Consider the following 15,794-nt stretch of genomic DNA (forward strand, 5'->3'; position numbering starts at 1 on the left):
TGTACTCTTATGCTAATGCAAGGACATGCTCTGTGGTAACATGGCCTTACCTCGTCTGGCACAGATGAGCTCATGAACACCACAGTTCCTCCCCCCTCCTGGGTGAGAAAGAGATGAAAAGTTGAGGGTCAGAGGTTAAAATGTGATTCCATGTACTGTAGAAACATATGTTCAGCCCTCAGGCTAGGAAGGCTGGCAGATGGTAATGCCAACAAATATAAAACTGATTAACTGGAACCAACTGAGAAAGTTCACAATGAAATTCTGAACATCCAGTTTACATAAATGTGCTATACGAGGGAGGTATTTGGGAAAAATAGTCAGCATTATGTGCGGGACTATTTCTTTACCTTTGGACAGAGCCAGGCTAGCTGTACTACTTCCAGTCTTTATGCTAAGCAAAGCTAACCGTCTCCTGGTTACAGCTTCATATGGTATTTAACGGACAGATATGAGTTTGGTATCAATCTTCACATTCAACTTCTCAGCAACAAAGTGAACAAACGTATTTCCCAAAATGTTGAGCTACTCCTTTAAAATATTGCGTACATTCAGGGGTAAAGTACTAAAAATAACTAACTATAATAAAAAGTACACTGGAACCATCTATAAAGCAGCAATAACTCCCATTACAAAGGAATACATTTAAATATCTCTCTCTAAATGGGTCAAAACTGTCCTAAAGCCCATTAATGTAATAAATTATTCATATTAAAAGCAAAGATTACTGCAATGCATCCCAGATTTAAAGTAATAATTAAATTTGTTAGTCAGGGCCGCAGCCAGGATTTGTTAAAACACTTAAGCGTTGAGTCTAAGACCTAAACAGTAACAGTACATTTTGACCAGACACCAAAAGTCAAGTCTCAAAAGTTTTAATTCTTTGGATTTTATTTATTAAGTGTTCAAAGTTTCTTAAAACTGTATGTCCTAATATGAAGGTCTAAATGCTAACTAAAAGTAAAAATCTGATGAGGAAATACTGAGTCCTTTATGTATTTATTGCTCTAAAATTAAAAAAAATATATATATATATGTGTATATATATGTATATATATATATATATATATATATATATACATATATATATATAAAGATAAAGATTGTGAGATGTGTCCATGTGTCTGTTTTTAAATGCTAAAAAACCATTAAATTCCCAGATTCAAATAACTGAGGTCATGACCTCTGTGTCCTCAATGCTGAAGCCTGGGTGTCAGTCTTATTTGTTATTATCAGCCAGTGGGACATTTTTACTTCAGGTCGTTGTTACATTACCTGGTTGTTAGTACATATCAGTTACTTTAATCCTCCTGAGGCTTAATTTAATGAAGGATACCGACACTCCAATCTCCCTCACACACATTCACACACCCACAGGTTTACACATTATCTCTCTTGGCTCAACACCTCAGTATTTAATGATTCAGGTATCTGCAGAGCGGCAGAAGCAGATCATGGCTCTGTAACTTTGGGGAGGAATTACAAATATTGTGTCAGTGTCTTTGTTATTTTTACCTGCCTTGGTCTTGAGAAACAACATTTGACTCCCCTAGACTCAACAAATAATACTTGGACTTATTGTATCACATCCCTGAAATAAATGATTGGACGCTGGAAATGGTCTGAGGTGACGGCTCGATGCCAGTGCGAAGAGAAAAAAAAAGCTCTGAGGCCCACTTGTCTTCTGTCACACTGCAGACAGACTCTCCGGATCAATTCACTTAATGGTAGAGAAACACTCTGTTTGCTATTCTTGCAGAGACAAAAAGCTTTCCAAAATATAACAATCAGTAATACACTGGTCACTACTACTACACCCTTAAAATCATGGGTAGCCTTACAAGAGAGCTTTTTACAGTAATAGGAGAAGAAGATATTTTGAGTGTCATACAAAGGAAGCTGGGGAAAAAACGTGTTCCAAAAATAATTCATGCTGCTTACGGCTGTGGGTTACCCCAAATGGCAAACCTTCCGAAGGCATATTCACCAATGAGGGAAAAGATATAAATTTTGTAAATTATTTAAAACCTATGAGAGTAGAAGACCAAAAAAGGTATTGTTGCAGTTTCAAGTTTCCTGTTTTACTTTGAAACCAGCCTCTAATCTAATGACAGTTTTAAAGCAAAACAGTAGCTGCAGATTAAAGTGGTTTTGGAGTAACTCTGTTCTTATATGTTTAAATATCCTCTGGTTTCTAAAGCAAGCTGTGTGTCACTGAACCACTTATTTGTGTTGATGGTTTTGAAGTAAAACTGAAAGCTTGAAACTGGAGTGACTCTGATCTTATAAGAAGCCATCAGACAAATCAAATCGTACTCATACTTACTTAATGATCGTCTTAAAAATATTCAAATCTAGTTTAGCCCAAATATGAAGTGCAACATCATTATGGCAGGCCCTTCTGACATCTAATACATCGACGGGATTCACATTTGAAGGCATGTTTTAAGACAGATGATACTCTGATTTGAATATTCTAAATAATCATTTGTGTCAGAGCTTTCACCAAAAACTTTGAATACAAAAATTCTTATAATTAGGCTACATGTACTCCTTCTCCACCATTGAAAGATCCATAATATTTGAATACTTTTCATTTTAACTACTGGACACATGTCTCCAACTTCACTGTAAGGTCTATTCTCCAATGTGCACAGGGGGTAAGTTGCATATTGGATCATGATTGGCTTCCAAAGTAGCTGTGATGGCACAAACTCATGCTTGTTAAACTACATGTTAAACTCCGATTTAAGGTGAGCACAGAGAAACTTTCCCCCTCCAGTAAATGAATGTGAAAACAGCCTTCTGGTGTCAACCTCTGTGCACACACCATCCAGCACAGTGAAGGTCAAACATCCGACAATAAGAAAAACACATCTTTGACTTCTACAAAGCACTTACATCTGGACAATTTGAATTCAAGGCGTCCCTAATTAGACATTTTAATTGGTCAAAGTTCAAATTCAAGATATATATTCTGACTGGTAAGAATTAACCATTTAATCTAATTTAAAATATAGCTACAATTCAGTTGTGAGTATATGAAATGTTCATTTCCAGATATATCCATGTCCTGTATGGTGATTCACTGCTGATATGTCTGTATGAAACCGACCCCCCCTCTCTCTCAGGTGTCACGGTGTATCAACAAACATCTCTGCACGCTTCGCTGCACGTGACACAATAAGAACTGTGCCTGTAACGGGACAACAGGCAAAGCCCGCGCCTCCTCTTTGTCACTGCTCGGCGATGTGTTCCGGTCACTTTCACTAGCACCTTGACGAGACACTTGTCCATCGTCGTGTGGGCGTTTACACTGATTGTACACATTACCCGAGGAGATTAGAGGCAGTGTCAACAGCACGTGCTCCCACAAACATAACGGATTGACCAGACGAGTCGTTTTTGAACTCAAATCGTTCTTTTTTGATCGATAATATTACACCATATACATCCGCCAAGTTATGTAGTTCTTTAATAATAGCAAAACAAAGTAGTTGTCATGTGATGCTAAGTAGCAGCTGCTGTGATTTTCGGTTAAAGCCCCAAAATATATATTTAAATGAATCGCTACACTGTCACAAGCGTGTGTTAATCAAATATCTCACAAGCGTCTACAAACGGTCAATCAAAGTACCCGGATTATCAGTGTCTCTGTCCACTTTTAGCATCACTTCACGCGGCTGAGAGAGCACGCGCGCATCCCGTGAAGGGACCACAACATTCCTGCATCACTTCTTCAGCATCAGCCCCGCCGTGCTGCTAGCTGTCCCAGCTCCGAGCACTGCGGTACTCACGGCGTGATTTAAAAAAAATATAAATACAAAGAAACTAGGGGATACAAAAAAAATTACAGACGCGGTGAATATAAAATGTGTTTTTAAACAGCGTCCTCATTCTGTCCCGAGCAAAGTTTCACACGAGTCCCGCAGTACACCTGAGACCGAGTACTTACCGTCAATCGCCATGATGCTCCGTCCCGGACTCTACCAACTGTGGGGGGGTGTGATGGAGGAGGGAGGTCATTCACGTGCCAGTGGACGGTGTGAGTGTGTGCGTGTGTGTGTGTGTGTGTGAGTGTGCGTGTGTGTGTGAGAGAGAGAGAGATTGTGTAAGCGTTTGCTATTTCAATAACAGGGGAACTATGGAAGATGTTAATGTTAAACACGATGTTTAAAAATGTAAACATAAGAAAGGTAAGATAAACCTTTATTGATTCTCAGAGAGGAAATTGTTGTTCCAGCACAAGGACAGAAGTACAGATAAATAGAGAAAGTAAAACATAAATACTAAGAGGTATATAAAACTAAAATAACAATAGAAATAAAATACAGAAACTATTTAAGAGCAATTAAAGACAAAACGAGCATCTAATAAATAATAATAATTAATAATCTACACCAATGAGTATCCATATTTATAAATGACTGATAAGTGCTTTTCTTATTTGATGAGAAAGAAGTATAGACAAATAATTGAACAACAACAGAATAAACACACACACACACACACACACACACACACACACACACACACTTTATACCATAGAAGAACAGCCACAGTGCAGGTCTGTAATTGCTGTGTAATTTTTCAAAAATACTTCAAATACTATTCATTTGAAATGAAGATTTTCAGGTATATATATGCCTTTCTTGAAGTTTCTTGAAGGTTGTGGGAGCACTCCCAGAATAAAAAGTTTTGGTTTTACAGACCGACTGAGACCACAGTATCAAGATTTAAGGTGGTATCACCTCTGTATAAACTATATGTGACCTCTCTGACTTTATGTTCAGAGTATTTATTCCTACATGTTTTGTTTTCCTACAGTGGTGGAATAATTATTTTTTGATCTGGGAATAACAAAGTTGAGTTTACCACATAATGAGTATTGTTTTCATGTGATCACAAGACATGAGTTTCTATCATCTATAATCAGCACACAGAGCCATTGTTATTATATTATAGTAAATTGTTCCTTTCCTTTATATTGACATTTTAAATGTTCTATTGCATTTCTTTACTTTTTGTAAAGCACTTTGAATTCCCTGTGTTTGAATGAACTTATCTTGCCTTAACTTATACATTACTGACTCAAAGCTTTGATACATGTAGTGTATCAGAGCTGTATGTGGGCACCAGGACATTACATGCATATATGACTCTTTAACATCTTATTCCAAACCCATTGGCATTAATATGCAGCTATAACAGCTCCCACTCTTCCATGAAGGCTTTAAACGAGGTTTTGGAACCTGGTTGCAGGGATTTGCCCTCATTTTGCCAGAGGAGCATCAGTAAAGTAAAGGTGTTGGATGAGGTTAAGGTCAGGGCTCCGTGCATGATAGTCAGGATTTGCACACCAAACCGGCAGAACCGGTTTTTATGCACCTGGCATAAAAACAGTGAAGGACGGCCCCCAACACGGTTGCCACCAAGTTGGAAGGACCCTATTGACTAAAGTATGACTGTATGTCAGGGGTGTCCCGTCTCTCTTTCACCCAACCAACCAAGTGCAAGTGATGCCCAGACCTGCCTGCGTCACCGCTGGAGGACACGCCCACCAGGCTTTCTTTGAGTACATTTCCGGAAAGTTTACTAGCTACTGCTGCCTCACTTTTACTCTGGGTTGTGAAAGTCTTAGGACGTCTAAAAGTTAATAAAAATGAGTGAAATGAAGCCGAATGATACAGCGCCAACTGATGACAGCGGAGAGGAAAAAGACTGGGCGGCGGCCAAAGCGTTTTTTGACAACCTCAAAACAAACAAACCGAGACCTGTAAGTATTTTGCTGGAGAAAGTTCATCACCATAAGCTTGTGTGTTAGCTGTACGTGCTTTTCTTGCATACTATTTGTGTCTTTATAGGTGCAAAACAAGTCTAGTTTTAGCATGCATATTTAATGTTTAATATTTAATTTTTACCACCTTTCCACCCACTTACAGCCCAAGCCCCGGTATGCTGTCACCATCGCCGTCTCCTCTCGCACCCTCTTCAACATGGCGGCAGAGAGGAAGATCTACGAGGAAGAAGGACTAGAGAAGTACGTAGCTCATCAGGTGGAGCATGAGAGCGAGCCCCTGGCGCCAGGAGCTGCTTTCCCATTCGTCAAGGTAGGCCTGAGCCCCGGGATTGTCAACCTGCTGCAAGACCTCTAAGGGTGTTTGCAGGGCGTGGTCCCTGATGTGTTCCACTAAAAAGCACGTAGATGACACACCAGGAAAACATTAGACCTAGCCTACACAAACGGACAGTGATCTCTTATAGTGGACTGCTTGATTCCTAGTTTCTAACCCACGTCTGCAGTCTAGTTTCTGTGCTGACCTATGTTACACCTCAAGCCACACCTTGATAAGTCATGTAAAGGCAGGTAAAGGCAGGTATTTGGCTTTTCGCACTGTCAGATCCAGTTAAATCATAAAACTGTTACTTCCTTAAATAGACTCAATAGACTCTTTTCATGTTTCATCAGGCACACATTTGTTAGATATCAGGAAGTCATGTCCACCCCTGATTTGATGGAGGTTCCTCACTGATTTATAAATTCCTAATTTAAAGACTAACTAATCCAGACTTTCTCCTGCTGTTAAATATGTACAGTGCCAGGTGGAAAAGATAAATGTGATATTAAAGCCCCTCTTTGCCTTCAAAACTGCTCCACTCCTTCTTGGAATGCAGTCATACAGGTCATGAAATCACACCAGACTTCAGCAAGAAAAATCCAGTTTTTTTGAAGCCCACAAAGGTTGATTGATGTTGCGAGCCGGTGATTGTGCAGGCCTGGTGTTCATCATCAGACCACTCCTTGAATGTGTTTAGCAACTTGTTCATGGGGCATTATCACCCTGTTACTGTAAAATGATCTTGTGTTCCTCTGGCTGTTAATGTCAACTAGTCAATGTCGAGAGATGCAGACCTGCTACCACAGTAACAGACACTGTGGGTTTAAGGCTTTGTTTGGCTGTCTCCAAAAGTAAGCCTGCCTGGATGGAGGGTATAAAGTGATCAGTGACTCACTGGAACATGTTAATTACTTTCCATTGCACCATTGCTCCTTTTCTCCTCTACAAGCAGTTTCTTAATGGCAGAAATACCACAAACAAAGCTCACAATGAAAAGTGTTTGCTGAAACCGAGTAACAGAGGTGTTTATTTAAAATGATGGATTAGCAAAATGACCAGTATAGACGTTGTAATTTCTTCTAATAATGGATATACACTCAGTTGCCAGTTTATTAGCCACACCTAGCTAAAACTAATGCAGTCTAATACAACAGTCCTGTAATAAATCTTAGCTTCATGAAGGTTATGATGTTCAGCTTTTGTTGGAGAGGTGCTGATTCAGTTTTATGGTAATTTTGGAGGCTGTAATTTGTGTTGTTGAATTGTTACAGGCTATCACGAGAGGTGTTTCTAATACTTAACCGACCCTCTTTGATATAAACATGGTGGACAAAATATTCGAAACACTTCTCAGTATCACTTCACAATAAAATTCACCTCTTTAAAACAACAAAAACTGAACATTATAACCTTTGTGGAAGTCGAACGTATTGCAGGCCTGTTGTATGAGACTGGATGGATTTTATATTGTTAGAGAATTGTGCGTAGTTCAGTTAGTGTGTGATGTCAGCAGTATAGCTTGACAGATACTGGATTTTTGAGGCAGATTCTTGATAGTAAATCTGACATATCACTACAGATATGATTTAAACACATAACCAACATAAACAAACATTTTAATGAAAGATTCCTCAAACTATGTCAACGTTGTCCTCACAGTTTCTAAACTACCTCAAACATATCCTCGTCATTTCTGGCCTGTAATATCTTGTTGCTTATCAGCAGACGTATACACTGATAGCATTATAACTGTGATGAGCTAACATCGCGTGACACCCTGAAGAAGGCCTTTGTGGTTTATAAAGCACATTCCTTTGTTTCAGTGTTGTTTTAATGCATTGATGTTCTCTTTTTAAAACTTTGTGACTTAACTGAAAGAAATACAATGTTGTAATATTTGTGTTGCAGCCTCATGTTGAACACTCCTCTGACACAATATCCTGGCTTCTTTTGATGTCTGTCCTCTCACACAGGCGCTGATGACTGTCAACTGTCGACTGAGGGAGCTCTATCCAGAGAGCGAGGAACTGTTTGACATTGTCTTAATGACTAACAACCATGCCCAAGTTGGAGTGCGCCTTATAAACAGCATTAATCACTATGGTAACCAAAACATTGATTGTTTAGCACTGCGGCGGCTCAATCAAGACCAGCATTCAGTATAGTAATTACACACTAGAAGAGCTGTTATAGTATAATTACTGTGGGATTTCTTTCTTCACACATCTCCAACTTTCTTTTATACTTTCAGATTTGACCATAGAGAGATTCTGTATGACAGGAGGGCAAAGTCCTACAGGCTACCTGAAGGCCTACATGACAAACCTTTACCTCTCCAAGGACTCGGAGAAAGTCACAGAGGCCATCGAGGAAGGTATGTATATATATTTCGATCACACACAACCTTTTTTTTGTATGATAAATGAATCAATATATCAGTTACTTTGAGCAGCCTCGAGCTGTGTTTGTGCTACACTGATATTTACACACTTGTGTGTTGATTTTGTGTGTGACTCACTCTCGACCTCACACTGTGCTGCAAGACGGAGCTGCTTGAAGACGGCGTGTGATTTATGGCTCCCTGTCATCCAAATACACACAAAACAAACAAGATCACGAACATGATCAAATGTAGCGCTGAAATGGATTGATCAGTCGTTTGACGGAAAATTAATGGACAGCAATTTTGATAACCAGTGAAGATTGCATATCAAGCAAAAATGCTAAACATTTGGGCATCACTTTGGGCTTTGGCGAATTGTGACGGGAATTTTTCAAGTTAGATTCTGTTTTCACACCAATAATTCATTAAAATTTCATTTCACATCTGTGCTTGTTCATGAACAACCATATAGTTGGAGTGTGCACTTATAGGTTATGCTCCATTTGAGTTTGATGATCTACATGTATTAGACAGTTTTCTAATGTATACCACCACCTAAAGGCTACAGATTTATTCATAATGAAGTGGATGATCAGAACAGGCTTGCCTTGATGTGCATGCTCCCCTCTTGCACTTATGATATATTTATTTATAACTCCAACAGGTTTACAGTTTCTGTTACACCTTTCATTCTTACCAAGAGTCGGTAACGTTTATAATTTAGTGTTACAACTATAACTGATTCTGAGGCAAAGCAGTGTTGTTTTTCAGGCAGGCAACATGAGACTGCATTGGCTGAACTGTGTCGATTTAAAAACGTTTGAAACATTTGAATCTCTTCTTTGAAAGGCAGAGGTACCAGAGAAAAGGTGCAATGGCAGTTAAAGCATTGTTGATAAAATACAAAGTTGAAGATGCATGTTATCAAATTTCAGACTCCGTAAAACATAGTGCTTGGTGCACGCTACCCATCGAAGCCCATTTTTAACCAACCCTCCTCTTCCTTCCGTCAGGCATCGCCGCTGCCACAATGTTTATGCCGCAAACGGAGACTCAGCTGAGCGACACTGAGCTGAGAGTGGCATTTGATGGCGACGCCGTCCTCTTCTCAGATGAGTCGGAGATCATTGTGAAGAAACACGGCCTGGACACATTCTTTGAGCACGAGAAGGAGTTTGAGAACAAACCTCTCGCTCAGGTAACTCATGGTTGTTTCTGTGTACTTAAACATCACTGGCAGGTCATGGAGAGAGAGACTTTGTGTGCAGGCTGTAGATCCAGAAAATACAGAATATCTTCATAAAAAAACAAAACAATATAAGTAAATGAATATTGATCTAAATAAACGATAACGGAAATGAAAAAGATGTGACAGGAGAGGTTAAGACCTAATAAATAAAGCTTGATTCAGCAAAATACAAATGAAATAAATGACAATAAGAGCAGAAGAGTTCATCAAATATATTAGCTATTACAACAGCACCTGTGTGGGGCAAAGCAAGACTCTGGGAAATGTCTGCCGGGTTTAGGAACCTGCTCTGCTGGTTTTAAATCAACTCATGCATCGTTTTTGTCCTTGTGTGCTCTTGTGAGTATATATGTGTTTTATACTGTTCATTTGTATTAACTATATCCTGAATCCAAAAGCAATTACATAATTACAGAGTAGTTTTTCAGTTAGTGAAAGGCGCTCCATCCAATGTGTTGATGCATCAGGTGAAAAGAAACTTGACTAGAAACTTGACTTGATTCTTTGGCTCTTTCAGGGTCCCTTAAAGTGTTTCCTGGAGGCTCTGGGGAAGCTCCAGAGAAAATTCTACGCCAAGAACGAGCGCATGAACTGTCCCATCCGAACCTTCCTGGTCACGGCCCGCAGCGCTGCGAGCTCCGGGGCTCGTGTCCTGAAGACTCTCCGCAGCTGGGGCCTTGAGATAGACGAGGCTCTCTTCCTGGCCGGGGCTCCTAAAGGGCCCCTGCTGCAGAAAATAAAACCGCACATCTTCTTTGACGACCAGATGTTTCACATTGAGGGGGCCAACGAACTGGGAACCATATCTGCACACGTCCCCTATGGGATCGGACAGAAGTACCACAAGGGGAAACTCATCGAGCAGCCCCCAAAAAAGTAAAAACTTAACTTGTGTCACCTGCATATGAAGACATTTGTTCCAAAATAAGTATTTTGTTAAAAAAAAATAAATAACAGCAGAGGATTTAGGTAATTCATTGGTAATGCAGTCTACAAAGTTTCCTACGTTTTGGGGTTTTATAAAACATTTTTTACGGTTTTCTTGAGGATAGGGTATTATTGATGAGGGAGGGAATGTATTTTCAAAGCAAGAGTTACAATAGGTGTCATACACTATTTCACTAAATAGTTTTGGAAGAGAAATACCAGATTCATAACCTGTCTGTGCCTTTTAGCCATACTATCCGTGTACCTGTTTACCTTATTGAGAGTTTTTCTCATTCACTTTGGAGTTTATGTCATGATCTTTACACTTACATGCAATAAACACTTGTTTATTTTATTTATCTTGGGTGGCTACTGGTCCTTGGCATATTCAGTATGACCATCTGTTGTAGTAGTTGTCTTTTTTTCTGCCTTGAATCTTTCATAGACTTAAAAATCACCTGGTAAAAATTGCCAATTCCAACCGAAAATGTCCACCATTTTTCATTCTGCCATTCATTTTGCACATTTAATGGGACATATTAATATCAGCTTTTCATTTTAAAGGGATGTTTGTCAGGGTCGAGGGCCTATGGCTTACAGGGATAACACTGATGCTGTCTGTCTGTGTTCTGTTGATGCGCACAAACTGTGTAAAGCTTTACATTTTTCCTCAAACTTTTATGTTTGTTCCGTGAGTTGTTCATGCTTTTACAGTGTCTGGATATCAGGCAGCCCACTGTAGGACTGATTACATATACTGTATATGTTTGCAGATTGCATTTTATATATTACATATTGCAAAAATATGCAAATGTATCGACATCACTGAGGAAATACTGTTACACTCACTTGTTTGTAAATGTTCATATCGTGTCTGGTAACATCTCAGCACCAGATCAAGTGATGTTTTGCATTGATTGTGACTCATGTTGTGGTAACACAATAAAATATTTTTTTTTGCAACATGTTCTATACTCTTGATTTCTATCTTGCCTGCACCTTTAACCTTATCAGTTTTGGGGAGTATCTCAGCAGTAGATGGTGCTGTTTAACTGTAATTGTCCACCTTTTTGCTTTAAACGCTGCTTGTTTGCTACAGCCTCATGTTTGGCAAGGAGTCACTTCCTTGTGAAAGCAAACCAGTTGAGGTCAAACCTCAGCAGCGTATCTTTGGGCAGATCTGTCCTGTCATTAAGCTCAATGTCCTGTTTGTCCTGTCCTCTGTGTCTGCCCAACCTCAGCTGATGGAGATCCACTCTCATCTTACATGTACATGATGAAAGAAGCCACATGAGGGAGCTCCTGTTTAGCTAGATTGGAATTTTACAGCGAGGAGGACCAACCAAAGAAGCTCCACTTTTGGTGTATACGTTTTTATAAGGAATACAATATACAGAAAGAGAGAAAACACAATCAGAAACATAATTTAGACTTAAAAGTGAAATTGAAATGAAGTATAAAATAATCTCAAAACAATAAGAAACCCCAAAAGACAAAACATATATTTTATATATATATATCTTACACTGTGTATAAAACTTTGAGGTATATTTCCTCTTTTTTTGTTATAACTGAGCTCCCGATTGGTCCATTTTTCCAGGTACCAAGATATCCCTGCTAAGCACAGCAAGAACAACAAAATGCAAATCACTCTGCCTTCAGTGAACTAACATTAGGCCTAATTGGAAGTTAATGAGATATCCTGCAGTTCCAGATATATTAAAAAATATCTGAGGTTTCTCCTTCTTGGACTAAAATAACACCTCAAACAAGGTAGCAGAAAATAACATAATTTAATAATAAAGGAAGTTTTCAAGTATTTCTATGTATTAACTGGCTGTCTTGTGGTGGAGGAAGCACACATATCCTTTACTACAGTAACCACATTGTACTCCATTACATTGAAAATGTTACTTAAACGAGTTCTCCACTGATTTAACAATACACTCCTGTAACATTGTCAGACCCACACTGGACGTCGATTTAAACTCGATGCAGCAGAAGCAGATATCCATCTTTTTTTTATTCCACACATTCTTCTTCCTCGTCAAAACCTGGCGCTTGCATTACCCACAATGCAGCTCGACAACTGACGGTCGGCTCGGAGATTCAGGTGTATTATGCTAGTAGCAGCTAATGTAGCCTCAAGCCGCTAGCCTGGAGCAGAAGTGAGGAGCTGGCTGCAGAGGTCTGGTAAGCTCACGTCTTTTTAACCCCACACACAAATTTTTTGACATTTTCAAACTTGTAGTTTTCGGACGCAACCGACGCTGACTCAAGTGACATCACTTGAGGCAATTTATCTTCGTCTCGCGCAGGTCTAAAGTATTTGTCCAACTTTATTCACAACACCTGTCAACAGACTTTGAAGTGTAAAATCGGCGAGTTCCCTTTTATCAAAAATATCATCATAAACATTATTAGCCAAAATGCACTTAAAGCATCAAAAGTACTCCATGCAGAAAGGTGTTATACTATTAAATATCATATTATTGCATTGTTATTATTGTTGAAATAATTGTTAGTAGCATTTCACGTTAATGTTATAGTTAGTTGAGGTGGAGCTAATTTGTATGTACAGAGTTAAATTCCACCATTGCGTACTGAGTATACAGGTATGTAGCAACAGGCATTTTTACCAATTTGGTCAATATGGTATTGTCAATGAATACTGTTTCCTGCTCAGAGACAGTGAGGAGGAGAGGCTTGTGGTACTTAAAGCTCAGAGCTGGGGGGGAGGGGGGGGGTTATTTTAATTTTATTACATTTTTCTACAGTTTACTTATTCATCTTGTCAGTAGAGCATCTTTGCAGCGAGGCACAGTTTTGTCAGGCAGCAGTGTGTGTGTGTGTGTGTGTGTGTGTGTGTGTGTGTGTGTGTGCATCCCTGAGAGCTGAGACCAACCGGCTGTTGCCATGGATACTTGGTGCTGACACCACAAGAACTGTGTAGGCTTGTTGAAGATATAATTAATAACAAAGGATTAGAGGCAAAGGTAGCATGGGGCTCAGTATGAGAAACCTCATCACACAGTTACTATAATTGGCAACCTTTCTGTGTGTGTGTGTGTGTGTGTGTGTGTGTGTGTGTGCGAGGACGCTGCGAGAAAAGTTACAGAAAAATAACTGTGGAAACAGTACTCCCATACTCTGCTGCTGCATTTATCTTCTTGACAAGCAATTTGCTCTAAATATGTTTTCTTGGTCGGTGGCCAGAGACTTGTAGGTAGATGTTTTCTAAAAAAGTAATTTATTTGGACCAACATTACCTTGGTGGGTGCCTTGATGCCTACATAGTGGATACCTTGGGAACATTTATTAAACATAATGGGATAATTGATATCTATTCAATAAACTGTAGCTCTACATATGAAGTACAGGCTAGAATCAAGTTGTTTTTAGCCATGCCACGTCTGTCGGCCCACCCCTCTGATCCAGACTGAAATATCTTAGCAACTATCTGATGGATGGCCATTACATTTTATACAGACATGTTGTTGAACTGTATTTCACAGTTTCAACAAAAAAACTTCATGTATAGGTATTATTTATAGCAGGACTGTTATATTATACTGCATAAGTTTTAGCTAGGTGTACCTCATAAACTAGCAACTGAGTGTACATTACCAATTAGAATTTAAGGTGGTGATCTATGAGTTTTTTTGTTATATTGTCTGCAGTGTTTTGGACTGCACTTCTCAGAAACCACAGAGAAGCCACGACCGGTACGGCTTCTTCTGCTTTTGAGCTTCTGAACTTGGAGTTTCTGCAGGTGGCAGTGTCAACACTCGTGATAACAACTCGTTGAATCTGCTGCACGATGCTACAGTCACCATTTGCTGTGTGACTGAGTTGGTGGAGCACACACAGTGATATGACAGGCTCTGTTGACAGAAAACTGTGGTATGATAATGACATGTATTGAGGTCAGCTGGTCCCCCTCCCCAGTAGCACATCCTTATAGAAACATCATCCACTCCGAACCCACAAGAATTAAAGCTATAGATTGAGCTGTGAATCTACAGTATTCATATGAGGAGAGTATGTTTATATTTCTGAAGTGTGATCCAGCACAGAGCTGTTGGTGGATGCTTTGTAAAGATTAAACTATAAACTGGTTTTGTCTGTGCTAACACGCTTCGTGTTTGAAACAGATGCTCATCGCCCTTGTGGTATGCATTATGTGCTTCTGTAATTGCTGTCTGACTGATGTTATTGCAGACCTTACTGTGGGTTCTGCAGGAATCCCAGGAAACCTATCTGTGCACCTCCAGAATGAGCTGGCCCTTATTCAATTTAGACCCATTCTCATTTGATTGCACAGCGTGGTTCTCTGAAAGCGACCCCACAGGACCGGAGCCATTGACAAGTGTCTCCGCATGAGATGGATTACTGGTGCCACATCTGATGACATGCTGTTTCCTCATCTTGGCTTTTCAAAAGTGCACCTGTTCCTGTTAGCCATTATTGACAGGCTCAGCTAAGATACAAGACGCAGTTAGTAGGCTCCATACCCGAACATCCAATATGCAGACCTAAAGATGGGAACAGGTTAAGTGATTCTCTGAAAATGCTTCTAACAATCTGAAATCAATCGCTGCTTTGCCTGTTGCTTTAAAAGACGAGCAGGAGAGGGAGGCAGTGATCTTGCTGATAGCACATTGCTTTAAGTTTTAGGTTGGGCTTTCTTGTGCTCTCATACAAGCTATTAATTCACTGACACATTTTATCAGTTTGTAGGGTAAAAACATTAAATGTTGCAGAGTGGAAATAGAAGATTACGTTTTTCTTCCAGCATTTTAAATGTATCTGCCCTGTGTGGAAGGGATCGGCCCGCTCTTTGTCACTGCCATCTCTTATAAATGTTCCATGCTGTTTTTTGCTGTAATTTAGCCACAAGTTAAACTGGCTTTTGTCATTTTGAGAAGCATCAAACTGACCTCTTGTCCAGCCAGTGTTTAGCATGGGGCTGTGTGGACACGTGGGAGAGCAGCACTCTGGTCTGATTAGAAGGGCAGGCCGAGCACACTGCCATAGTAACAGCTGAGCAGCACAAGGCCGTACTTCTTCATGGCCAGAGCCGATCAGCTGTGGCATTTAGTCTGCTCTGCAGGGT

General features: G+C 39.7%; 1 protein-coding gene across 1 annotated transcript; it reads left to right on the top strand.

The window, feature by feature from the left end:
- Nucleotides 1-5,620: 5,620 nt before the first annotated feature.
- LOC139302018 (cytosolic 5'-nucleotidase 1A-like) lies at nt 5,621-11,643 on the top strand. Its single transcript, XM_070925567.1, has 6 exons — nt 5,621-5,776; nt 5,943-6,110; nt 8,093-8,222; nt 8,371-8,493; nt 9,516-9,700; nt 10,269-11,643. The coding sequence occupies exons 1-6, from the start codon at nt 5,663-5,665 to the stop codon at nt 10,629-10,631; spliced, it is 1,083 nt and encodes a 360-aa protein (XP_070781668.1). The 5' UTR covers nt 5,621-5,662; the 3' UTR covers nt 10,632-11,643.
- The last annotated feature ends 4,151 nt before the right edge of the window (nt 11,644-15,794 follow it).

The sequence above is a fragment of the Enoplosus armatus genome, chromosome 19, assembly GCF_043641665.1.
Source record: "Enoplosus armatus isolate fEnoArm2 chromosome 19, fEnoArm2.hap1, whole genome shotgun sequence".
NCBI lineage: Eukaryota > Metazoa > Chordata > Actinopteri > Centrarchiformes > Enoplosidae > Enoplosus > Enoplosus armatus.

What these genes read in the sequence shown, in the direction of transcription:
- LOC139302018 (XM_070925567.1), top strand. Translation starts at nt 5,663, where the DNA reads ATGAGTGAAATGAAGCCGAATGATACAGCGCCAACTGATGACAGCGGA. An exon ending in CTGCTTTCCCATTCGTCAAG is followed by an intron (nt 6,111 to 8,092) that starts GTAGGCCTGAGC and finishes CCTCTCACACAG; the next exon opens with GCGCTGATGACTGTCAACTG. An exon ending in CACAGAGGCCATCGAGGAAG is followed by an intron (nt 8,494 to 9,515) that starts GTATGTATATAT and finishes TCCTTCCGTCAG; the next exon opens with GCATCGCCGCTGCCACAATG.